Genomic DNA, 27,041 nt, shown 5'->3' with positions numbered 1-27,041 from the left:
AACATCGCTGGGACTGTTTAGTATGAGGAAGAGGAGGCTGAGGGGAGACCTCATCACTCTCTACAACTACTTGAAAGGACACTGTAGAGAGGTTGGTGCTGGTCTCTTCGCACAGGTAATTAATGACAGAACAAGAGGGAATGGCTTCCTGCTCCAACAGGGTAGGTTTAGACTGAACATTGGGAAAGAATTCTTCACAGAAAGAGTGGTCGGGCATTGGAATAGGCTGCCCAGGGAGGTGGTTGAGTCACCATCCCTGGATGTGTTTAAGAGCCGTTTAGATGTGGTGTTGGGGGATATGGTGTAGGAGAGAACTTTGTAGAGTAGGGTAGATGGTTGGATCCCAAGGGTCTCTTCCAACCTAGACAATTCTATGATTCTACGAACACAGTAGGAAAAACTTAAAGTTTATTACAATTTCCAGTAATTTCTTATAGTGAATTTCCTATACAAACTTTTTAAGTATTATACTACATAACTTTTTTTTTTTTTTTGAAATTACATATCATTGCTTCATAAGTTAGTTTGTCAGCACAAAATAATGTGTAGATCACTTCTTACAGCAACATCACTTGAGATGACATACGGAATCAAAGATGAAAGCCCCACTGTGCACGTTTCATAACATAAATTAAGAAAATTACTCCGACTTGTCATTTTTACAAAGCACATCACCCACTAGACTGAACAGTGAATAATTTAACTGGAAATTGATACTGAACATGTGTTATTTGAACATTAATGTACAGAAGGCCTACAGACCTACCAGGAGTGGAGAATACTATGAGAGAACCTTCCTAAGAAGTGGGGGTTTTATGCCTCTGTCATGAGATTTCCTAAACCATTATATCAAATTCGGTCTATTTATTCACAAGAATTAAATGTGACTAGATTATCTCTCAAGAAAGTGCAAAATGGTGTGCATTCAGATTGAAAAAGAGGATCCTTACAGGGAAGACCAGCAAATGCTAAACGAGCACATAATATACTCTTGTATTGTATATATAGTGAATTGTGCAATCGACTGCTGATCCAGAAGTGCCACCAAATATGGGCTACTGAAAGTAAATTTTCTTCTATACACTGAAAGGTAAATGTTACCAAACCCCCCTATTTTTTTCCTCACTGCTGTGCTGAGAGTTATTTACTGATAAAAACTGGAATAGAGAGTGATGCAACAGTAAGCATTATGCAGAACTGAAGGTTTTGTTACCTGTTTAATGCAAAGCCATCAGAAAGCAGAAGTAGCGCTGGAAAGCAGTCAACACCTTTCATCATGAACACACCAAAAATCTGAGCTGAGGAGTCAGCGTTGCAGTGATATTTACAGAATCGACTGATTTCATAGAGTTCATACAAAGATGCACATTTAAATCTATTTTATTGTAGAGTCCTCCCTAACTACGCAATAGGATGCCCTAGACTTCCAAAAAGGCTCCTGTGTATGATAGCCAGGATGAGCAATTTCATGTATGGATTCACACTTCAGATATAAATACTCAAGGAATAACTATCGTATGTTTTTTCTTACGCTGGATATAAACTTATAACCTCTGAAATACTGCAGACTTCATTTTCTTAACATGAGCGAATCTTGAGAGAATAGTTTTGGTTTAATTAATACATACAAAAGTCTATTTAAGGATAGATCTATTAACAGCTTTTTTCTACTAATAATTTCTCCAAACAAGCTGAAAAATAACGTCATTAACTAAAATACAGTTAGTTCTACCCCATTTCACTATAGCTATTTGTCAACTATATTTGTAACGGTGTGTGATTTTTGGTTTTTTGTTGTCTTTTTTACAGGATGAGAATATAATGCGATCCATGCAGCTCTTTGAAAATGTGATTTAATGAAGACATTAGGTCTACAACTAATGGAAAAATATGAGCTATTCTGCAACGTTACCTAAAAGATGGATTTCCCACTTTATCATAAATAAAATTACTCAGCTTTACACTGAGACATGTATTATGCAAATAATTTTTTTAATATAAACTTTTTCCCCAAAAAACCTTTCTAAATTATACAATTTAGCACTTCAACAGTGGCTACTTAGTTAACAAGAATGTTCTGAAAAATCAGAAACAAAGTAAGACTTGACAGTATGCAGCTTTATCATCATTCCAACCCCTAGATAAAATAGATACTATCACACGGACATTAAATAAATACTCTTAGTTTTGCTACTCATTTGTACTGGATTAAGCTCCAGGTTGTTTGAGTGTATTTCTTAAATCTTAGCTTCTAATTTATACAGAGGCATTACCACGTATCTTCTTTTCACATTTGTATGGTGTAGATCTCATTTTTGGAATAATACTTTGAGTTAAAGTGCTATAATCAATGTGCAATGCACATCTTGCTGCAATTGCCTTCCACCTTTGACTTGCTTTTCTCTTCAAAAAAAACCCCAAACCTAAGAAAATAGATAACTTGAGGGGAAGAACTGTTATAGAACAAAAAAAGAAATTGTTTATAGGTAGATTTACTCCCTAATAAATACAAGTAAGCTTCTATCAATCACACTTACCTAGTAAATCTGCATTTAATTTATCACAATGTGAATATTAGGAGTCCTACATACCGTAGTTCTAATTCTCCTTGGATGTGTCTGCAAAGTTCTTTGCTTAAAATTAAGGGTCTTCTGACTTTTAATTTTTCGTGAAGAAGTCATAACTGGCTTTTAACATTGTTTTAATGAATAAATGTCTTTTTGCCTTTAATGAAGGAAAAGGCATGAACTTCTTTTGAAACTTCCATCCCAGTTCAGTGCTCAGAACGAGTATCGCTATGCGGTAACATCTACTACTAATAAGTGCTAGACAGGTTAACATCTGTTTCAGCTTTTTGTAGTATCTTCAATTAGGACACAGAAACAGGAAAAAAAAAAAAATCAGAAAAAATATTATCTATATGTGATAACTGCATTACATTTTTAGGATCATTTCTTCATTAAAATTGGAGCTACCTTAATTCTGAACCTAGAAAGACTTTTTTTTTTTTTAAATGTACTTAAAACATAGTACTGCCCCCCATCCATGTAATTTTTAAGACGTATTGTCCACAGAGTTTATGCCAATTCTTCAAAAGAGGTGAAATGCTATCAGAGATAGGCCAATCTTGTGACATTGCTGCAGAAAGGGGATTAATGAAGTAGAAGGAATGTTGCAAGCGTTCTTTTGCAAAAATAAATCAGGTATCTATTCTGGTGTAGAGATGGGTTGTTAGAGGCATGTTGAAGGCTGCTCTGCTATCACCAGTGTAGGATAAGAGTAGTACAATACATGTACACCTGAAATCTGCTGTAGTGTGTTTGTGTAAACTAAATGTGCACATTTTGTAAAAAAAAAAAAATAATAATAAAGTAAACATGAAGAAAAACAAGCAGCATGATCAATTTTTTGAGTTGTTAAACAAATACGTGTATTTCTTAAAATTAAACATTTTTCCAAGAGAAGTAATTTTTTAAAAAAGCTTAAATACATGTATCGTGACTGAGCACAGTTCTGATCCCAGCAGAGCTCTTAGCATAGTCCTGAAGTAAATTTAGTTTAGCCAAACAGTGGTAGTTTTCCAAGAGCTCTGACATTGCTTTCACATGATAGATTTTTCTAATACCCTATGCAACAGCATTTTTCCATGACAAAAAAAAAATCAAAACCAAAACACCCTTCCAACAACTTTACATTCTGGAATTGAATTTTCCTCAGGGGAAAAAGTTCTAAGGCAAATTTTGTTACTTCAGTCAGCTCCCCCTCACAGAGTAACTCGAATACCCGTAACAACATGAACCCTGAACAGTATTTATTGCAAGACCTGGTAGGAATTATTTCGCAATCAGGTTCAAACGCGTTCAGGAACAAACTCTGCACCCTACAAGACTTGACAGCCAGGTAAGCTGGCTTCTGTGATGTTTTTATTGTCTTTAACTCTTTTTTTGTTTTTCATAGCTTCCCCATTCAGCAGTTTATTAGCTTGTCTGGAGCTGAATTCACAAGCTAGACCCAAGCACATCTGTGGCACCAGAGAACTCAATACAAAGGCAGCCCGGTGTAAATACTCCAAAGTTGCCTCCTACATTTAGCTCACACTCCAGGTCCAAAGCCAACTGGAAGTAATTAGCTGAGCAAAACCTAGGCTGTGGCTGCCTGATGCCTCTGCACTGTGCTCTCCAGAGCCTCTCCAGCTTCTCCAAACAACGTGCTGAGAACACACTGAGCAAGTTCAGTTTTGCACCACACGGTACCTGTTTGGTGCATTCAGCTTCACGCTTTTAAGAAGTCCAGATGAGTTCTCATAGTTCTACATCTAACCCAGTAAATCCTCATTAACCCAAACTGCATCCATCTGTGCCTGTGGCACGCATTAAGTTACATGTTTCAAAAGCAGGGATCCATATGCAATTTAACACTGAATTAGTTACTATTTAAGTAATTACAGCCAAATTGTTTTGCATCGCAGCAACGTACAAAACATATTAAGCATTTCAGATCTATTAAAGGAAATTGTGATTTGCAACAACATAAGAATCAATACTTACTCTGCTTTTGAAATAAACTTAGTTGATATATTGCCAGCATAATGCATATGCAAATAGCAGCTAATACAGAAAGAATTATTTTAAATAGCCTTCCATAATTACATATTTACAAACTGAGAGGACTTTTCCCAATCTTCTTCACACTGAAGAATTGTGATTATTTTAAGAGAATATACCATACCCCAACTAAGTGTCAGTGATGGTCACAGGCAATTTCTTTCCAAACTTCACCTTAGAGTACAAATCACTACAGTTTTATTGATCAAGAGAAGATAGAACAATAGGTTGGAATTTTAGATTTGATGATAGCCACAGATGCCTGTTGATGAAAATAAAACAAATTTAAACAAAATAAGGAGCACTAGCACTATATATGAGAGTATTCATATAGTCTCTATAAGCTGTGTAATTCACAGCTTTTACTTAGTTATCTTTGTTATTATCAAAGAGCAGGAAACTAAAAAGTTAGTATTTGCTGAGAAACTTACTGTCAAAGGGGCTGAAAATAATGAACTGGAAAATTGGAGCATTGTGATAACTAATCCAAGAGAAGAGATATGTAAACTCATACCAAAAACTGGGCATAAATATAGATATGAAATAATAAGGATTTTTTAAATAGAGGAGCGATATTCTGGAAGGGCCTTCCAATAAAAGTAAGAATCGTATACATTAAAACTCATTTAGAATAGAAATTTGATAAATTCATTACTTGGTTTATATAGTATTGCTTGTAATCACAATTTAGGAGTTTGTTTCCGGTTTTCTGCTTTATCTTATTACAGTATTTTTAAAAGACACACAGAAAGACCTATTCACAAAACTGATAAGACTATAAGAAATCAGGGAACAGACAGGAGAATTAGAGGTTAATGATTCACTGGATTAGTTACATTATCTAGAGCTAAATTTTCATATCACAATGAGACGTAATTTTCCTTTTCTTGTCTCACTACATATAAATAAAAAAACTTTCATGCTTCTTTATTTGTCATGATGTTTTTTCAAGTCTGTAATATGAAAACTGCTACTGCCCTTAAATAAATATGAGCACAAAAAAAAAAGAAGTGGTGTCTTGGGTGCCAACTTATTAAGGCACACAAGCTCGGAACTAGTATGCCTATATTTATGGTCCCTACTCTTTAGGCAACCTATTCTTTACCAATGGCTATTTATAATAATACATGCAAGTGTTCATAGGGTCAAGAAAGCAAATATTTTCTCTTCTAGATGAATACCCAAGCCAACACTCTCTCACTTTTTCTTCTCTCCTCCTTTCTGCGCAATGTACAGTACAACAGAAAACGGCAACAAAATGTTCAGCAGAAGAATACTCTGCCATCTAGTACTTAAAGCATTTTTTTTGATTTATCGCACTTGCAGATCTAACCTCTGGGTTAAGCAGCGTGGGCTGGAATGTGAGTATCTGATTTTCTCAGGAAGTGACCTAAACACTAAGCTATTAGTGGGAATGGGCAGGCATCATCAATAACAGCAAAACTATCTTTAAGCAAGAGTAAATCCTGTTGAGAAAAGTATTTAGGCTCAGAAAAAGGAACAGGAAGCCTGCATCCCAGGCATATTGAAGACAAATATTCAGCCTGAATCAGGTGTCAATACCCCAGAAGGGTCCAGAAGCTATTTACTAGTTGACATTTGGAGAATTCCTTTTCTTTTCATAGGCGTTTAGCCTACCCTACTGTCTCTACGAGAAGCTTACACGCTTTACTCAGCATCTACTTTCTAAGTGCTGCAATGCCAAAAATGCAGTTAGGATTTAGTCATTCTGGATCTTACCCTACGTGACTAACCCATTTGTCACATTAATTCAAACCCTGGAAAAAAAAATTTAGACTTTCTAGATAAACGGAGAATTTAAAAAAAAAAAAAAAAAAAGTGGTATCTCTTTTAATCACTAAGTCTGCATAAGCTTCCCATCAAGGACAATAAAATCTTCCAAGCAAGTATCATGGGTAAGAATCCACACAGATGCACACTTGCTCCCAAAAAGAGTTCTCCTGAATGGGGCTTGGTGTGCTTGAAGCCATGAGGCTTCTTATGTAGGTATGGATCCCTTGGAATATTTTACCAAGACACATATTCCTGTATTCCCCGCTCAGCGATTAAAACAATGGAGAATACAAATGAAAGGTGTGAGATGATAAAAAAATGGGAGATAACAAAACCTAACTGGCAGAATATGGATCATCCAGAATAGATTTAATGTCATTTCTATTACCACTCAGACTAAATTATTTTACTAACTGTGCTGATTGCTGCTGCACAAAATTCTATATTTTATGCAATATGAATAGTTGTGACGTGAAAATAAGCAGTTTCAGAATGGGGTTCTTAGTCTGAAAACCAGAGATGAAAGATGTTTTGGCAAAGTTGCATTCAAACATGCAGATTAGAGAATAACCATCTGGTCAACTTACCTTTCCACCATATTGCTCCAACTTTTGTAAAGCAATAGTAATTTTTTCTCTAAATTTCTTGTCCATTAATCTCCTCGAAAGCTATTGGAACAGAAAAATAAAAAGGTTTGTTGCAGAATATAATACCATATATGCAGGGAGGCCAATATAATTCTATTTTGTTACTTTATTTCATCTTGTCTTTTCAAAATTAAATCCTAGAAGAAACATCACTTTATAGCTTTTAACTCACGTCAAAGTATGAAACTCAGTCAAGGCAGAAGAACAAAATGTTAACTGATGAGGAACTTAAATTCAAAGAAAGCTCAACTGTTAGCCAAAAAAAAAAACCAAACAACTCTTATTTTAATTTTTTTTTCTTTTAGCAAACACATTTTAGAGAGCTACCAATCTTAAAAAAAAAGTGATTCTTAAAAGTGCTGTCCACATTAAAAGTTAACACATTTTTCACGTGCACTGAAAGAGATTTATTAAAGTGGAAATACTTTAAAAGAACTATTGTAATTTCTCTCTTCTGCACTGGATGTCTAAAAGGTCCTTTTATTTTGCTGTACAAGAGCACTTTGGAAGCAAGCAAAATGAAACCATGAGAACTCTGATTGAGGAAGGATATCTACAGAAGGATTCACTATAAAAATATGTTCCACAATCCCACTCTAAGTTTATTTAATGAAAATTCCCTTGCGCAGAATTCCCACCTGAAAGAAGTGGGAATATTTGCTTATGTTAATTTATCAAAACTTGCACAGATTTTTTTTTAAAATATCCACACTTAAAACGCAGAACTCATTTTGCAATAAACATAAACTTCCCTTGAAAACATAGCATCTATTTCACCTCAGGCTTGAAGCTGAATCTTTTTTAAATAGTAGACGACACTTCTATTATGCTCCAGTTGACATTAACAGTGGCTTTTGGACCTTGCTAGAACTTTATAAGTCACCATATTAAAAAATGATGGACTTACATTGAGGAATATATGAACTAATGCTTTTCATGGAACTGCTGAGTGCTCCACTGTATCTGTGCGGATATTATAGTAAACATCTCAACAAAAGTACCATAAAAATACAGATGATTTTTTACTACAGCATTAAAAACTTACATTTGTGAGTAGATGCTTAAGATGATCATTAAGAGATGGGCCAACAACAGCACTCAGTTGAACTAAAGCATCCAATCCCCTTAAGAATACTTCATCATCCGAGTGGGCCTTCAGAGGGAGAAAAAAAGAAAATCCTGTCAATATTCAGACAAATGCACAAGTTCTTCAAAACTGTGATCTCTACATTATGATTGTATATAGCATTTTTAAAAATTAAAACTACTATGCAACTGCTAATTGTTATAAGTTTAAAAATACAATATGACTGAATATTAATATCTAGAGGTAACATTTAAAAACAGAAGTATATTTTTAAAGTAGAAAACAAAAGTATCCACAAAATGTCAGTGAAACTCTTGAATTTCTTCTCAGACAACGAAATGGATAATTTATTATTGATGAAATAAAAAAATCGGCAGGCAAAACAGTTTACTACACCAACAATTTCAGTGCTTCACAACATATGAGGCAGAACCCTTCAAATGCGGATATGCTGAAATTGGGAGACATTTCAGTTACAAATTTAATGAATTCCATGTAATTTCTATGTATTTCATAACAGTAATTGTCTTTGTTGGAGAAACACAGTAGCCAATGACTTTCTGGCTCAATTAATTTTAGCCCCCTGCCAACTACAGCTTTGTCACCTGCCAGCAATTATCAGGCTCTTATCTATTTCTAGGGTGCTTTGTCATCTTTATTAGTCCCTTGGGAAGGTTCTTCTATACCTGAGTTCTCTAATGGTTTAGTTATTTCACTCTTCCTTTAGCAGAGAAATTGATTCATGACAATTTATTTTGTTCTTGTACTAATACTGACCTTTACTTAAACAGTTATTTTTCCACTCTGACATTTGGGCCCTTAATGTTTTAACTAGAAGTCACTGACTACTTGTGTAGTAGAAGGTTTAACAAGACTTTATACCAAAACAGTGCAACAATGAAAATTATCAGATTAATAACAGTAATTGGAAGAACAGACAAGAATAATTTTTTCTAATTTTGCCTTCCGAACTAAACCAGAGATACTGATAACACACAATTCTGATCTTCTAGTGTACCTCAAATCTGAGATCACAAAGAATTTTCAAACTTTCATCCATCTCCATAAAACCAGAACTGAAACACAGCTAGATTAAAGAACAGCAAGTGGCTGAACCAGAAAAGGGCTCTGAAAGATACAGAAAAGATCCAAAAGAGAGTACCTTCGAGGCCAATACTTCTACCTCACTTTATTTTCTGAAGGAGTAGAAAAGTTAAATACATTTTAAAAATTAAGAATATGACCTCAAACATTTTAACTGTATTCTTCCCTTTTCCTCGCTGGCATATTCTATTTTATCTTTGTAGCACGTTTTGAATTTTTAAATTTAACAGGTAAGTGTTTATTCTCGCATCTCCATTTTACTTCCTCTCAATCTTTTTTGCCTGTTATTATGTGAACATATTAAGACACCACCAATCCATATATTTATTTCTGCTTATATTCAGATCTTTAATAGGACATTTCCACAGAATTTACCCTATATAGCTATACCAGGAGTTGCCCATCTGCATTTACAGTTAAAGATATATTTAGCTCACATATCCAAGGCTGGGTTAACATGAAAAAAGAAATTATTCCCATACCCAAAACCCCCAAACCTAAAGTCCATGCAATAGATTTATCACATTAATATTTTTCGTAGTCCGCACCAGCACAAGGAAAAAGAAAAAAAACAACATCAAGCCCATTAAAATCTCTGCATGAAGAGTAAGACATACCAATGCAGCCTTTAACACTGGAATTAGACGAGGCAACAAGGGAATGGCTTTTTCAGCAGCACCTTCGACCATAAGTAATTCTTTAAAACCCTCCTTCGAAACAAATGTATAGGGATGTTTTGTCTCTCTCAGACCCTGTTGCAAATGTAAAATATGTTTGCTTAATAGTGAGCCTTCTTTTAAATAAGAACACATTAAAAAAGTTCCACATAGCTGCAAGATAATGTTTAGATTTTGTTATATCAGTTCAAAACATAAAATACACTAACTCCACCATGTGGAGCCATTGAGTACAACTCTGCTTACAGAATATTCTTATTCATTTTTCTTTCGGAACACTGAATATTAAAAGTCACATTATGAATACTGCCAATTCAATCAATGTTTGTACTTCAATACCTTTACTTTAACTACCCAAGGTAATTTTTCAACAAGCCCATGAACAAGAATAGGTTATATTTGTAAATGGTTTTCATGCCCTGAAGGGAAAAAAAAAAAAAAAAAAAAGGTGAAGTGTGGAAGGAAAGATACTCACCCCACCACACACACACCTCTGCAACGCCAAAAACTTGTAGATGCTACAAACATGCACTTCTAGTGAAGACCTGACTGGCAGAACTCAAAGATTTAAAGCCGTATGGCTGAAGTCTTCCTTGTTTTCGTAATGGGAGCTCTAAGTTAATTTAGGAATTGACAACTTTGCTTAATGTTAAAAAACAAACGAAAAAAAGGCACCTCTAGATAGAGCATGCACTTTATTTCATCTGCCACACTGGATTAAACATATATTTACACTCCTGAAAAATATTTGGTGATAAATGTCACAGATGATGCTGAGAAAACAGAAGCCTGAACATAACGTATAGTATTTCTCTTTCACTTATTTACAGGATCCTATTTCCACTCTACTAGTTCAACCTATTGAGGAGAGCACTCTTACTTCAATAGGTAGGCTTTATATACAAAAAGAATCAAAACAATTTTGTTTATAAAAGAACCTGCAAAGCCACAAACGGACTGAAGTATTTCATTCAACAGCTGGGAATCTGAGATGCAGTCTTGTATTTGGCCAGTATCTCAAAGATTAAAGAGCTCTACCCAGCTCTCCCAGAATGCTCTAACTAAAGAGCTACAAATGGTAATGTCCTTGACCATCTTCATTCATACAAGATTCTTACAAATGCTTTTTTCAGATTTCCCTAGGAGGTGAGTCTAAGTGAGGTAGCGTAGCTTGTCACAAAACACCATTTGCAATTAGGAAATCCTATATCCTTAACTTTGCAATAAGACTGAGTTTACCTCTGCCAATGTCACAAGAAGAGGATCAAAGGGAATAGTTTCAGGAAGGCATTCCCATTGCAGTCTGTGCTTCACCGAGCCATGCATTAACCTACATAAAGAGTAAAGTTTTAACAAATTAACATATAATAATATATAATTTATTGCTAGCACTGACCACTTTAAATATATCACCAATTGGTTTGCAATATTACTAAAATGGTCTATAAATATTTTCAATACATACTGCATTCCTTAGTGAAATGTATAATGGGATTTAACAGTGCATTTGTCATGCTTCCCAAGTATGGCAGTTTTCAATGTTCTGCTCCCAATCACTTAGAAATCAGAAACTAAAAGTGATAAAAAATATAGATGCCTCTCATACCAACACAGAAGATGCTCCCTCTGCAAAGTTACTTATTTTGACAAATATCAAGAAACATTTTCCTCAAATAGCAATTTTTAAGGGAAAGCAGTTGAAGCTGAAAGAAAATTATATTGGAATTCATCAGTTACTCCTAAGATACAGATAAACACTATGTATTAATGATTATTTTATACATGTATATACATGTATTAATGATTACTTAAATTCTTGTTAAGTAATTCTGCATCCACTTGACAAAACACTAAAGTGCTTATTTTCTGTGCAAATACAGAATTGACAAAAGTTAAAATACCACAAATCACAGAATCACAGAATGACTATTATTTACAAGTAGTTTTGTTAATATCTGGTATTGCTGAGAACTACAGAATTGGAATATTCAAGAAAGTGTTGTCATACTACTTACTTTAGACAAAAAAAAAGACCGCATGATTCCTACTTACTGAAATGGCATGAATTTTATTATCTTTGTTAGCAGGGAGAAGTAAACGCTGTTACATGAAGAAATCAACTTCTTTCATAAAAGAGTAAACCAAATCCGCAAATGCCTAGCTACTCTTTAAAAATGCAGCTTCAGAATCAACACAGCATAAAAAAAGACTCAAAGACAATTTCAAAGACATGGAAAATTGCTTTCTGCTTTGAAAGAGTTAAATATCAGAAATCTTTTCAAAAATGAATGGAATCAAACAGCCTAACTAAAAGATCAAACATGAATAGACGTATTTCAATCTGTGTAAATCTACCTAATCATAATATATGCAGTAAACAAACAAACAAACCTGCATGGAATGCCCCCTTTAGCATATATAGCAGCAAATGCAGAAGGTGGTCGAGAATGAGTGCCAAACTGTGAGGACAATAAAAAAAAGAAAGCATTATTTATTCATAACAGAAATGTTTGGCAACTATTTTGAATATGTGAAAACTGAAGTTTACCAAAAAAGGAACTTAGTCGTATGATTCTAAAAATAATCAAAAAAACCCCCTGCAGCTATGGGATGGAAAATATATATTTGGTACATTTATGAGAAAACTGCTTTTCAGAATTGTTTGGCTAGGAAGTTGTAAAAATGAATAAATAATGTAGAATCAGTGCTCTCCTGATGGAATACCCTTATTTTTCTATTTTCTCTTGCAAATCTTAACACTGAAGTCTTGTGGGTTCTCTCATTAACAGATTAAGGACCTCTCACCTTCCTGATGCTCTTATTGTTGTTATATTGGTAACATGCAGAAGGCAGATTTCCTACAATTCCATCTTGATCTGAGTATAGACAGAAGTATGAGGTGGCAAGATGTGGGAGAAACAACAAATATTGGGTAAGATGGCATGAGGGCACTGGAAATCAGAGGGGAGGCTCATACTGGGTGAGAATTTAGGGAGGACTCACTGGCGCAGGAAACTGGGAGCTTCACAGGAAGAAAGTCTGCAGAAATTTGGTTTTTATCATATACATCCTTCTTATACATATGAACTATGATTTATTAGCATGATCATTCAATGATACTTCCCAGATTTAAAATCTTATCACAAAACATATAGTAGGAAATACCATGAAATTTAATTTTTTTCTTTCAAGTGTTTGAACGTACATTAACACTGTTAGAATTGTGTGCATGATTTGATGACTTCTTGGCTTAATTAAGTAAGTCATTGTATTACTTGCAAAAAAGTTTCAAGAAAAATAATGCTCAAATGAAAGTATTCAGCTTCTGTTTATGGCAAACTAGTACTTCATCAAAGTATTCCTGCATTTAGTTCCTTTTCCAAAAAGCCTATGACATTACTAATTGGTTGGCTGACAGGGCCCAGTGGTGAGCTATAAATCACCCACTCAAAGCTAGTTCTCCAGGTGCAAGACTTCTCAGTACTTGGGAACTACAAGCAATGCTCACTAGCATTAATTTGCTAGATTTTATAAGGTCTTGATGATCTTCAAGATGCTACCTGATTCTGGTTTCATCGCATAACTGAGATCAGTTAGCTCCTCTAAAGCAGCACGTGCCAAAATTTATAACTATACCAAAAAAAACCCCAACCCTTTTAAGCTCTTAGCTCTAAATCTCCTTTTAGAGCAGAAGTACATAGAAAATAAAAAAGTTACCATGCAAGCCACAGTTGTACCAAACCCCCTTTTAAAAAAAGTAATAAACATGTTATGCCTCGGGCTTTTGAGCTTAGAAATTAGGGAATGTATGATTCATAACAAAAGTTTAGCTTAAATTTACAAAACAGGACCAGAAGCAGCATGTCCTGCGTGTATTTCATAAAGTAAGGAAATTTCTTCCAAAAAGAGACCTGTTTTAATCAAACAGAAAACACACCACCTGCACATACCGGATCAATAGTTTTAGGATTCAGCTTGTCACTAGGCTTTGGCTGTGGTTTAGTTGCAGGTTCTGGAGAACACGGCGAAGGAGAAGATGTCTTGCTTTTCTGTACTGTAGTCTTTGGTTTTATTTGGATGCCTGATGACATTCTTAGAACATTACTTCCTAGAACAGAAAGAGATTAAAAACATAAAATAAACTTCATTCCTACATGACAGAATATCAAGGGTTAGAATCCCCAGGTCCAAAGACTGACATGAAGAATCAAACAAGAAAATCTGAAAAAGCGTACTAGAAAATAAATGCTTATTCTTATATATCCTACATAGTGCACGGGATAATTTTGACAGTCTTGTCACTCCATCTTTCAAATGCACACATTTCCTAAGCTGGCGGTGCTCCCCATTACTTCTGTACTTTGAGACTTGCAGCAAAAGTGAAATTAGGTACAGTTTGCCTTTAGGGGAGCCAACAGAAATTGGAGCAGCATCACAGTGCTCAGTAGAACAGCCCTGAGGGAAACAGGCTGGTTGGGTACAGTTAGAGCAGAAGACAGTAACAATTTGAGGAATGACCAGGATGAAGGAATGAACAGAAGAGCAAGTAGATTCAGGACACAAAAACCAAAGCAGAATCAATAAAAGAGAAAAGAATTGTAAAGTAGCAAAGAAAGAACACAGAAAATTAATTCCAATTCCAGTGAGAATGAAAGTATTTTGTTAAAAAGAATGCAAAAATAACTTTCTGTATACATCCTTAAATACTGATTTAGGTACATATATCTTCTATATGTTAATGCACCGGCTATACATGTTACTACATGTGTATGCAATTGTTAAAATGTCCCTAATAAAAATAATGGTCTACTGCGTATTTAAAATAGCAAGCCTGATGCTATGATGAATAATAAAACTTATTACTGGTAAAACTTAGGTTTTAAAATGTTAATATATATAATAAAATTATAAAGTGTGAAAATGCTAGTTTTGAATATAATTAATGTTCAGTAACATGCTATGGTGTATTCTGGGTGGAGAAAACAGTTTATTGCATAAGAAATTACATTCTTTTAGTAAACAAGAAATGACACTATATAGAAATGAAAACAACAGGAAGCCAGTTAAATAATACACGTAAAAAAACCATTGCCACAAGGATGAGTAGGGTGCTTGCTATCCAGCCATTACCTTTCACAAGTTGACGACACCTGTTTTTGTCCACAATGTGATTAAATTTCAAATACTGAGATCAGGATCAGGAACTAGAGAGGCAGATTTTTTTTTGCCACACTACTTCCACTCCCTCAGCTCTATAAGGCCCTAATCTCTGCCAGAATCTTGTACATGCAGTCCTTGTTGTTTAGCTTGGTTCTTCTAATTCTCCCCTCCAGACAAAACTTCCAATCAGGTATTTTTGTCATTATCTAAATGACTAAATCTTTAGGATTATTTCTGCTTCTAGTAAGAAGTGATAAGGCCCCAGCACTTCTGTGGATACGCTACGTCCTCATGACTTGTAGAAAGAATTAAGAAACCTAAGTTTTACTGAATGTTGAGAAACAACATACAGTAATGATAACCAAATTAGCTAAAATACAAATACAAAGCAAAACAAAAGTTGAAAGTTTAAATCAATACTTCTTGACTGGTGATTTAATCAGAACTAGTAATTCAAATCAGTTCACCCACTGTACATCTTTGTTTCTCTTTCCTGCCATTTTCATAACTCAGCCTGTCTCCAGTGACAGTCTTTTAAAAAGTGGAACTAACATATCACAATTAGACAATTAAGTCTCTTCAGAACACACAAAAACTTAAATGATACGGGAACTATGCTGTTTGTAAAATGCCAATCATTAAAACCAGAAATAATTTGAAGCCCTAAAAGACAAACAATAACCTAGAAAGAAAATGCATGGATTTTGTAAGTGCCAGCTGATTATTACAATAGTCTAATCCCATTAGAGTTAGAAAACACATTTCTAACTATCAGAATAGTAAGAATCAAAATGGTTTTATACTATAAAAACACCAGATAAGTTCTTGACATTAGCATTATATATGACAAAATAGTGCTATCAGTGTCAACCTTTGAAATGTACAATTGCTCATAATGGGAACAGTCATCTTACTAATAAAAACATAAGCATTTTTCTCAGCAAAGTATTCAGAAGTAATTCAGATGTATTCACATTTTTTTCTCTTCCAAGAAGTAATCAAGATATATGCCAAGGGCTTTACTAAGGTTTTAACTAACGACAAAATCCAGATGCATTTGAAAAGCCCCTGGTTGTACCATCTGAGAAAGTAAGCAATGAAAGGTGTGACAACAGGCAGGAATAATGTTAGCCCTTTGGGTCAAAAGTAAAGGTAGGAGTTAAGGTTTTGTAAAAAAGCAACTGAGATAACGTGCCTTTATATTGGCAGAGGAGGAGTTGGCAGAGAGTGGGAAAAAGGACTTTTCATAAGGAGGTCTCAGTCTTCAGAGCAGGATGAAAGTTCTTGTGTAGTCAAGAGCTGGGAGAGTCACAGGCATCCGTAGGGAGATCAGACAGCAGAAGTGCAGCTGGGAATCAAACAAGTGACATACGAGGCTCGATACAGAAGTGAACCACCCTACTGGCAGAGGACAGACTTCAAGCAAAAGGCAGAAATCCTTAAATAGAAACAGAAAAGGCACCTTTAAAAGACGTCTTTCAAAGGAGGAAAAGCGTGGCCTGGAGTCTGGTTGCTGGAAGTCACTGAAGAAACTAAGTAGGATTTCAAAGGCGAGGTTGCTGCCTTATTCTGGGGAGCGCCGGCTCTCCCGGAGCGCAGCAAGGGCACAGGAAAAAAAGCGACAAGGGGCACTCAGCCCGCAAAGCTCTGGCGAGTTACGGCAGGGCCGCCGGGCCCGCACTCGCCAATACCCTGAGACACCAAAAGACCCAGGGAGACGACGAGGAGGGGGATACACACACACGCGCTCCTCCTCGGACCCCCCTCCCCACAGCTCCCACTCCCTCGAGGGAAGCCCAGATGAAGGCCCCTGGGGAAGGGCCGGGCCCGACGCAGCGCGACCGGCCGCACCGACACCCCCTGGCCTGGCGGGCAGCTCCGTGCCCGGCGACGCTTCCTGCCGGTTGCCAGGGAAACTACGGGGCGCCGAGAGCCCAATCTTCTTCGGCGGCCCGAGCGCGGGGCGGGGCCGCGACCTCCCTCAGCGGCCGAGCCCGGGGCTGGGCCCGGGGCCTGGCCCGAGGCGGGCAGAGGGAACATGGCGACCAGGGCCTTCGGGGCTAGGCCTGGGCCTGGGCATGGGCATGGGCATTGTCCTGCCCGTCTGGAAGCTGTGGTGGCGGGTCTCCCGGGCCGCTGGGAGCTGAGGCGCTGTCTTCAACTAATCAGAGCTCCGGTGCTTGCTGAAGAAGGAGCAAAAATTAGATTAAAAGGCTGATTATTTTTTTCAACCTACATGACATGTTTGTGATTAGAATGAGGATGGTAAATTCTAAGGTGACATCACCACTCATTTTTGTCCTCTTTCTTAATAGCTTCCCAGGGAAAACAGGATTTGGGAAATACTTCATTTTGCTTTTATTTTTATGTGACAAAAGTTTGGCTTTCAGGGATGGGGCCACATTCCCATTTGTGATCGTTTTTGTTCTAAATACAATGATAAAAAGTTAATTCTTAGTTTCTTTTGTTTTCAGATGATCCACTCATATGATACTGAAATCTCTCACAAATACAGTATTTATTCATACACCATCGCATCTGAATATGGTAAATAACAAATAACCCTTCAGGTAAAAGGCTGTATTTTTTTCCTTTGTGGACCCTAATTAATCATGAGAGCACTTTCTTGCTTTCTTCAAGAGATAGATGTGTTTATTCTTTCAAACACTCAAGAATAAACCTCCAAATAAGATGTTTTCTTGGTTTGTTTAAACTGCGTGGGATAGAGTCTTCCCACCGTTGCATTCTGTCTCACTTCTGGAATTTATAACGAGGAACTGAATGGGACTTTAGAAATGAATAAGAGGCTATTCTGCTGGTCTTCCAAAAAAAAAAAACCAAACCAAAAACAAAACACAACAGGAAAATGCACTGACAGTGTTGAAAAAAAGTAGTTGTTGACTATTTGAAAACAACCATTGGCCTTAGATTTTGGCCAATGCTGGCATTTCATAATGAGGTTTATCCAACATAAATAGTTGGTATCTGCTGACAATGGTAAGTTGTGAGTGAGGCCATTTGCAGAGTTAAAACAGGGCTGCATAACTAAATGCCTTTGAAACACATTAGTGCAAGAGACCATTTGGAAATACGGAAGGAAAAAATGAGAAAAATAATGCTGGGGAAGCAGAGAAGAGAATATTTCTAATTTATTTCTAAGTGTTTTAACTAAACCCAGCAGACATTACAGTACTTTCACAAAATTATTTTAGTGTTCCACGATACTGAAGGCAGTAGGAGGAATTGATGTCTTTTTATCCATAGATTTTACTAGGTGATAATGATGTCAGAAGAATGCAATATTTGTAAAGCAGACCATGCACATCTTTGAAAATCATATTACAAAACACAAACCAGCACGCTCATCTCCATAATGAGAAAAAAAGAACTGCTGTTCTGAGCAAGATTTATTTTTAGTTCAGTGTTTTCGTATCGTTTTATACATCTATCCGCTACAGTTGCTTTGTGAGTAGGGAACAGACTACAGCTACATTCAAGCGTGGAAGAAAGTAGTAGTAGCACAATTCCTGAGTCAGTGGGAGGTAGGAACTGCTGTGTTGCGTGAAGCAAAATGCCACGGATCAGCTCTGTGGAGTCAGCGGCTCCCACTGAGTTCCTGGAGGCACCGACACGACCAGGGTATAAAAGGACAAGTAAGACTCCAGTCTCGGTGCGAGAGCGGGGCTTAGTTCAGAGTCCAACAGGTTTCCTGAAAAATGCAAAATGAGCGTGTTAACAGTACAGTGGTGTACGTGGTACCACTGGGAGTCCTGCTGTACTTTGAAAATGGAATATACGGACTGTGCTTCTGGCTGTGCAGTGAGACGTCACGTGTGAGTCATAGAATCATAGAATGGTTTGGGTTGGAAGGCACCTTAAAGATCATCAAGTTCCAACCCCCCCCTGCCATGGGCAGGGACACCTCCCACCAGACTAGGTTTCTCAAAGCCCCATCCAGCCCGGCCTTGAACACTTCCAGGGATGGGGCATCCACAACTTCTCTGGGCAACCTGTTCCAGTGTCTCACCATCCTCACAGTAAAGAATTTCTTCCTAATATCTAATCTAAATCTCCCCTCTTTCAGTTTAAAACCATCACCCCTCATACTGTTGCTACATTCCCTGATAAAGAGTCCCTCCCCATCTCTCCTGTAGCCCCCTTCAGGGTCTGAGAGATACCTCCTGAATCGTGGATGCCCGGAGGTGTGTCCCTCCATTTCATCTCTTGGGGCATTTTATCAACTGGGACATCTGGCTCCCAGGGAATTGCCTTCACACAAGGCTCTTCCGGGCACAAGGTCCTACCCAGGGGTGGTAGCCTGGCTTTAGTGCAGCACCACCACATCCCTCCCAGCACAAGGTGTCACCATATGGATTCAGAGAGACCCCCTTGGCCCTGTGCCACACGCCTGCAAGGCTTGAGTGCCTGAGTGCTGGGACCTTGGGTGGGATTGACCCTTTTGTGCAGGAGCCTAACTCATCCCCTCCCCTATAAGAGAAACACAGACTAAAACAATCCTAAATTTCTAGAACTGGGTAGGATGAAACTGCACCCCTAGGGATATCTTCTTCTAACTCGCATGGTATTTTAAGAGCTGGGAAAAGAGAAGTGCTAAGGTTAAACACATGTTCAGTCCCTTCTGATTCCTACAGTAAAGTCTTAAAATGGTTTTTATTACACTTTACCTATGAATTTGCAACTCCCCTGCTCTTTGAGTAGCTTCCTCTTTATTATACCTGGCTTTGGATTTTCTAAGATCTTGCTGAATATTGACATGGGAAATACAAGTTATGTCAATAAAATGTGTTTCTTTAAAATAAAATACCTTTTATACTGTGTACCACTATTTTTGCTAGTTGTAATAGGAACTAGTCTGTGACATTGTAAACATACTGGGTGGATGGACAATTTAGAAGGAAAAATGCTGTAAGATCTATACTGTGTACAGATCAACAAAACATGACAAATTTTAGCATTTTTCTCCATCATGAAGATACCACTTTGCAGTCTTAAATATGGTGTCACGAGCTGCTGTCATTACTGTTTACTTATATAGCATTAGCTCCAGTTCAGTTATTAGGAGCTTTTCCATTAGGTATATTTTAGTTTGTTTAATTTAACTGCCATAAGCCTTTCTAAATGCTTGAAAAATAAGTAAAGAGACAGAAAATATGAATCATTTGCAAGGATTTTTTATCATTAAACGAAATGTGGTCACTTACAGGTATGTGTGTTCAGGTGAGCATATAGAAATCTGAAAATGAAAGCTAACTCTGGACTGATTGCATACTGTTTCATAATAACAATACTCAACCAATTTAAACAGAACCAATGATTAATTAATTAGCTATCACTGCTGATAAAGCCAATATGCAATTTGACTTCTTTTTTCATTAGTCACCGTTAAATAGTTAATTATTGGGGGGGAGGAGGATTCACCAAAGCAAAATGGATTCTGAGACTTATGAAATTAAAGCTGAGGCTTAGTGGAATATGGCTAATTAAAAGAACATCACATAAAATAGTCACGTATTAGATTTTTTTTTTGCCTGAGCATATTTATACCTTTGTTAAACTCATTCCGTTGGTACGGTTTAGGCTTGGCATTCGGCCAATGGCAGTTGGGAAATGGTTGGGAGAACATTTCTTCACAAGCGCAGACTTTTGAGTATGGAAGGAAGGGAGTTGGTACTTGAATTGTTGTCATCATTTCATTATTTTACATTGTCAACATTTCCCTCTCTATTTGCAGCAGCCTTTTAGTTAGACCATAGGTGTTTGCTGTATTTTGCTAAATACAATAAAGGGATTACCAACAGCTTTAAAAATGGATTCATATTGCATCTTAATATGTTCTTCAATATTCATCTAGTAATATACAAACATATATTTTCATTTGAGGTTATTTTAGAAGTTTCTAAACTAAGTGCGATTTTAACCCCAGTTGTGGGCTAACAACTCTTACAACCTAGTAGGAACAGCAAAAGAACAAAACATGTTTCCTCAATTCAATGCATTTGGTAATTCTTTTTGTTTCTCTAATAACTTTGAAAAGTTAGAAATTCTCACTGGTGTCTCAAAAAGTGCAAATTTAAAACTGAAGTCTCTAGGATTGTTTTTCTTAGATAGTCCTCAAATATCATTCCCCAGAGCTTTTATCCTGACTTAACCACTCCACAGGCTTTATAAATAGTACACTATAAAAGAGAAGTTATTTTACAGGGTTTGGTAATAAACGTGAGCTACAGAACAGACTGTAGACACCTAATTGTAGTTTTCAGTTTCCTCTGCAAAGATTTAGATGCTCCAGGCGCTTTAATTGACAAGTGCTGTATCAGATGATTAACTCCGTGCCTGCCAGAAGTTGATGGACCTGTGAATATTCCCTTAGTGAAAATTGGTGTGAAACAGTGCCATTTCAGTTGAACAATTCCAGATAACAGGCCATAGATATTGCTGGATTGCTTATTTTTTTCTGTAATACACCATAAATGACTTGATTGCCTATTATTAAGTGCTAAATTGCTGCAAGGACTTTGGATTAGCAGATGAAAGTCCTGTGTAAAACTCAGAGGCAAACTCCCAAGAAGCAGACTCATCCACAGGAATACTTTAAGGGTTTGAGGTTGCAGAGTAACAAAAATGCTTACGGGTAAGACACCTAAAATTTAGGAATTTAGGAGTAGACAGGTCTCTACCGTTAGCATGCAGACATGGTCCTTTGGGTGTCATTGTTGAACTAAGGTGCAAGGCTGAGCAAAATCAAATAGTTGCCTGGACAACTGCAGCCAAATTCCACACCAGGCTTTTGGATTGCTCTCAAGGATTTCCTGCTGATCTGAAATAATTAGGAAATTCAGGTTTTTCATCAGTACTTGAGTGAGTCAGAGAAAATTAAGCCCAAATAGATACAGAGATGCTAACTCACTATTGCTCCACTTTTCATTACTTATTGAAGTGTTTAGAGCAGCTCTGCAGTGGTTTGGTTATACTTGTATTCATTTTCTATCCATGGCCATACAAAAACAATGTTCCTATCTCGTGTAGTTAGCTAGTATTATCAGGAGCCAAAGTAGACCAGTTATACCCATCCATCAGTGAACTAAACTACCTCAAAAATGAAATTAGGATTAAAAATTTGTTTGTTTGTTGTTTTCCGGTTCTTCTAAATTTTCATATTGCCATCAATAATGGCAGTTTGAATTTGTTCTTCGTTCTGGTGTTGCCAGTTGCTCAGGAAGGACAACTCATTCCATTGCCATCTCTCAGATGGTGGCAAAATCACAGCTGCTTCTGTAAAAGTACTTTGCTTATTTATGGAGAGAGATGCATTCCCACTTGTACAGTCAAAAAAAGTAAGGGTTAGGAACCTCTGTTTCTTTGAGTCACTGGGCCTAAATCTGAGTTTCACAAGGCTTGATTTCCTGCCTCCCTGCTGTTGACTGGAATCTTCATTCCTAATTTGTTTCAGGAGTCCTTACCACAGTGTGTGAGTTGTTAAATACCTAAGACCAGGATTCACAGAAGGTACCACAGTTGAGCAGGCAGTGGCCAGCACTAGTTCATGGAAAATGTTAAGGAGAAAGCTGTGGTTTCAGAGAAAAGCGTGTGCCAAACACTTGGGGGGAGAAAAGAGGGGGTTGGATAGGTATCTGTGAATTCTTTTCTGGAATGCACAGTGCTCAGAGCATTCAAAGCTAGCAAAAGGTTTTGGAAGCAGTAGTTCCCAGGAGCTAGAGGACTTACTGGGCTATGGAAAAATCTCTGGGTTATGGAAAATTCACATTCAAAATCTTCTTTTGCCTGCTTGGGAGCATGGCCCAGCTTGAACCTGGGCTCTCCTGCCTCTCAAACCTGACAAACACACGGTGATACAGCTGAGTGTTAGTCTCAGCTGCTTTAGGATATCCCAGTGATACTGTGAACTCCCCCAGAGTACCAGCTTTTACTAATTATGCTTTTCACCAAATGGGTGCAGGTACCTGTAAGCAGAAACATAGTGAGAGAATGTACCTTAAGGTTGATGGTTGGACTAGATGATCTTAAAGGTCCCTTCCAACCTAGACAATTCTATGACTCTATGAAGCGATACCCAATGAGAAAGCAGTGACAGAACTAGAAGCATGGTGTTCTCTACATAAACCAGAATACACCTCTAAAAATGGAGAGGATATTCAAAGATGACTATTTTGTCACAACTGTGGGGTACATTCAGAAATGTTCACTACTATTTTATATTGCAGGTAGTTTTCTATAATATTGTGGGTGCCACACCATGCAAATGAGAAAAGAGAAGTGGGACGGTCCCCTGTCCTTCCCCCACAGAGGAAGGACATGGAATAATATCCTTATTCTCTTCCTGCTGATTTCTGTGGACTTGGAATTTGCTTTTAGACACAGAAAAAAAGTTTTCATGGGGTAATGTTCTTTAAATGTGAGACAGGCGTGCGCAGGCTTAACTGGGCTCGCCAAGTGACTTCTCTGTAATTATTTGAAAATCAAAAAAAAAAAATATGTCGGGGATAAAGGTAAGACTAAGGAAGTTGTGGGCCCTCTCCGGAAGGAAACAGGAGACCTGGCCTCCCAGGATATGGAAAAGGCTGAGCTACTGAACAATTTTTTTGCCACAGTCTTCACCTGCAAGGGCTCTAACCACACTGCCCAAGTCACGGGAGGCAAAAACAGGGGATCTGTGAATGAAGAACTGCCCACAGTAGGAGAAGATCAGGTTCGAGACCTCTTAAGGAACCTGAAGGTGCATAAATCCATGGGACCTGACGAAATCCACCCACAGGTCCTGAGGGAGCTGGCGGACGAAGTTGCTAAGCCACTTTCCATCATATTTGAGAAATCGTGGCAATCTGGCAAAGTTCCCGCTGACTGGAAAAAGGGGAACATAACCCCAATATTCAAAAAATTAAAAAAAGAAGACCCAGGGAACTATAGGCCAGTCAGTGTGCCTGGCAAGATCATGGAGCAGATCCTCCTGGAATCTCTGCTAAGGCACATGGAAAATAAGGAGGTGATTGGAGACAGACAACATGGCTTCACCAAGGGCAAATCGTGCCTGACAAATTTGGTGGCCTTTTATGATACTGCCACAGACTTGGTGGACAAGGGCAAAGCAACAGACATCATCTACCTGGACTTATGCAGGAGAGCCGGTGAGGGACTCTTTGTCAGGAAGTGTAGTGACAGGACAAGGGGTAATGGTTTTAAATTGGAAGAGGGGAGATTTAGATTAGATATTAGGAAGAAATTCTTTCCTGTGAGGGTGGTGAAACACTGGCCCAGGTTGCCCAGAGAAGCTGTGGATGCCCCATCCCTGGAGGTGTTCAAGGCCAGGCTGGATGGGGCTTTGAGCAACCTGCTCTAGTGAGAGGTGTCCCTGCCCATGGCAGGGGGGTTGGAACTGGATGATCTTTAAGCTCTAACCATCTTCCAGCTCTAACCATTCTATGATTCTATAAATAAAAAAACCTCACTACTAAATTCCTGAGGCAGGATAAATATAATTTAAATTCCGCAGAGGGAAATAATTTAGCAAGAGCTGCAAACTTGGAGCTGATTGTTAGGGTGCTGCTGTGAGAGATGACTGACATGTTTTCCCTGGGATCGAGAGTCGCACAGGGAAAGAACCAATTCCGAGGCACAGGCTGCAGTTTTGTGTTTTCCCACTTGGTGGCAATCACTCACTGTCTTTCCTGCCCACGTCTGCGCCTTCTCCGGGAAAGCTGCTGCTCTGCCTTCTGCAGCATCGCCCCGTTTGGGGAAAGAAAAAAGGGAAAAAAAAAAAAAAAATCAAAGTTTTCTGTTCCTTCAAATATCAAAGGTGGCAAAATAGAAGAGTTTGTTAAGTGGAGATGGAAGTATTTCGTAGTTCAGTTGTCAGAGAAATTGTGTTCTTTGTTAGGAAACCTTTTACCGTTTTTTTTTCCCCGCTGTAGGGCACAGATCAGTAGTAGTCCAGAAAACATTGATTAAGATCAAGTTTACCGGACTTTATAGCCCTGCACAGGATGAGGTAAATAATAGTAAATACAAAAAAGTCCTCCATGGATTCACAAAGCACCATGAGAGTATTTCTACTTTTCCTTTTTTTTGGGTGTTGGTTTTTTTTTTTTTTTTAAATTATTTTTTTTTGCCAACAACAGGAATAAATCCATGTAGTTAGAACTTCTGTAGAGAACATGCTGGGGCAGAGGTGGTGTTGCTCTGGCTAACTGAACGTACATCTGCAGAAGCTGTAGCTGGGTACAACGTTGTCTTTCATAACATTAACAGACCTTTCAGCTTTTTTCCCGAGTCCACGAGGTTCCCTTTGCTGGATCAGACGTAGGGGAGAGCTGCGGTGAGAGCACCAGGCTGTGCTTTGAGGAGCACACAGCTTGGATGTACTGCTTCACAAAAGCATTTAATGTCTCCCACACACCAAGCACAGCTGGCATTCGAGATAACAAGTCCAGGGATGGTAGGAAAAAAATTTCTTTGTTTATGATACAGAGAAAGTTTGAAAAACAGCCTTAAGGTCCATAGGACTCAATTCAAGGTGATGGCTGAGAACTAGTAACAGCCTAAGAGTGTCGGCCGTAGGGATGGTGATGAGGGTGGGAGCTGTGGTAACAGTCACGATTAAGTGATTTAGGTAGAATCAAAGGTGGTGGTAGTAATAGTTTTCTCGTCATCTTTTCTCTTTTCAGAAAGTGATGTAGCAACAGCCCACGAGCCCCTCTGTCCCTGCCCACACGGGAGTAGCAAGTGGGAGAGTAAGGCTGCCCTGCTCTTGCTTACTCTACTGGATTTTGGAGGAGGATGAATTAAAGTCTCTTTGTAAAAAAACCCAACCCAACAAAAAAAAAAAAGAAAAAGAAAAGAAAGAAAAAAAAAAAAGAGAAAAAGAAGAAAATGAAGATTTTTCCAGGAAAGGTGGTGGGAGGTGGGGGAGGAGAGAGGGCAGTGCACCAGGGTTCCAAGTGAAAGCAATGAGAAGGGATGCATGAACGGGCGTAGAAGAGAGAGGGGGTTGGAAATTAAGAATATCGGAGGGGAACTGCAAGCAGAGCACAGCAAAGGCTTCAAGTTAATGACTCTTAGACTTCCTCTATTCATGGACTGTAGCTCCTGTAATTCAGACATCATTGTGGTTTTCCACAGTTCTATTTTCTGATATGAGAAGAGACCTGGAAAGAGAAACTAGAGGATGTGAAAGATTTGAAGGAGGAACTACATAATGAATCAGAGAGAAAAGGAGGTGCGGGGGGGAGGGGAGCTTTTGCTATATTCCTCATCCTAGTACGCTTCTGTATTCTTTAATTGAAATAGTAGAATATGAGCATGGGTATTTTTGAGAAAGGAAAAGGAAAGGATGGGGAGAGTAAGTAAGGGTGGGGAATGAGTGTCCCTGTGGAAGTGCTGCAGTGTGGAGGAGCAGATGCTGGCAGCAGTGGGAGCTCAAAGGCTTAGGATGGTAAGCAGGTCTCTCAAGAGTAGGTTGAAAAGAGTAGTGGTGTTGTCAGAAAGGCTGGGAATGCAAGAGCCTGGGAACTTGGTAGCCTCTGTAGGATAATCACTAATAGTTATACAGTATGAAATGCAAAGGAGGAAACTTAACTGCTGGGACCAGGTGTATACCGTGAGGGAAGGTACAGACAAGTAGTCAGTATAACATTTGCTATTAGCTTCAAGCTTTGAAAAGTTATTCAGTTCACAAGAGAAATAAGTATTCAGAAAATTTCATGAACTTGCCATCTCACCAGAAAATCATTTTTAACAGTGTTGCAAGTTCTGTCTAACAGAAATAATTCTGTTGAATTGAGTACTGGGTCATATCAAAGATGAATACATCACAGTATCCTGCCATTGAGTGTCCCATCTGAGACAGCCAAAGAGGGTGCCTAGGGAAGACTATGTGAACCAGGGCAACTGTACGTAACATTTCCCATGAGTATTCTCCCAGCTTTCAGCCGTT

At 37.9% G+C, this 27,041-nt stretch overlaps 2 protein-coding genes across 7 annotated transcripts in view; one reads left to right on the top strand and one right to left on the bottom strand.

The window, feature by feature from the left end:
• KCNIP4 (potassium voltage-gated channel interacting protein 4) overlaps nucleotides 1-1,857 on the top strand; it is a 328,940-nt gene extending 327,083 nt beyond the window's left edge. For all 6 annotated transcript variants that reach the window (XM_074148332.1, XM_074148328.1, XM_074148330.1 and 3 more), the window contains one exon: nucleotides 1,810-1,857. In XM_074148332.1, the coding sequence (XP_074004433.1) occupies nucleotides 1,810-1,857 (48 nt within the window). The remainder of the gene's footprint in view (nucleotides 1-1,809) is intronic.
• On the bottom strand, nucleotides 495-16,962 carry PACRGL (parkin coregulated like). Its single transcript, XM_074148334.1, has 8 exons — nucleotides 16,536-16,962; nucleotides 13,864-14,021; nucleotides 12,305-12,372; nucleotides 11,153-11,243; nucleotides 9,854-9,988; nucleotides 8,091-8,198; nucleotides 6,986-7,066; nucleotides 495-4,866 (listed from the first exon to the last, which is right to left on the bottom strand). Exons 2-8 carry the CDS (start codon nucleotides 14,002-14,004, stop codon nucleotides 4,810-4,812), a joined length of 681 nt encoding a protein of 226 aa, XP_074004435.1. The 5' UTR covers nucleotides 14,005-14,021; nucleotides 16,536-16,962; the 3' UTR covers nucleotides 495-4,809.
• Between the last annotated feature and the right edge of the window lie 10,079 nt (nucleotides 16,963-27,041).

The sequence above is a fragment of the Numenius arquata genome, chromosome 5 (genome assembly GCF_964106895.1).
Source record: "Numenius arquata chromosome 5, bNumArq3.hap1.1, whole genome shotgun sequence".
Classification (NCBI taxonomy): domain Eukaryota; kingdom Metazoa; phylum Chordata; class Aves; order Charadriiformes; family Scolopacidae; genus Numenius; species Numenius arquata.
Note: the sequence above shows the minus strand (reverse complement) of the source record. Positions and strands in the feature narration are given on the sequence as shown.

Bases quoted from the DNA above. Each gene is read 5' to 3' on its own strand.
- PACRGL (XM_074148334.1), bottom strand. From the start codon at position 14,004: ATGTCATCAGGCATCCAAATAAAACCAAAGACTACAGTACAGAAAAGC. The intron at 9,989-11,152 runs GTAAACTCAGTC...CATTTGCAACAG, and splicing joins TTCTTGTGACATTGGCAGAG to GGTCTGAGAGAGACAAAACA. The intron at 4,867-6,985 runs GTAAGTTGACCA...TTTCATCAACAG, and splicing joins TGGAGCAATATGGTGGAAAG to GCATCTGTGGCTATCATCAA.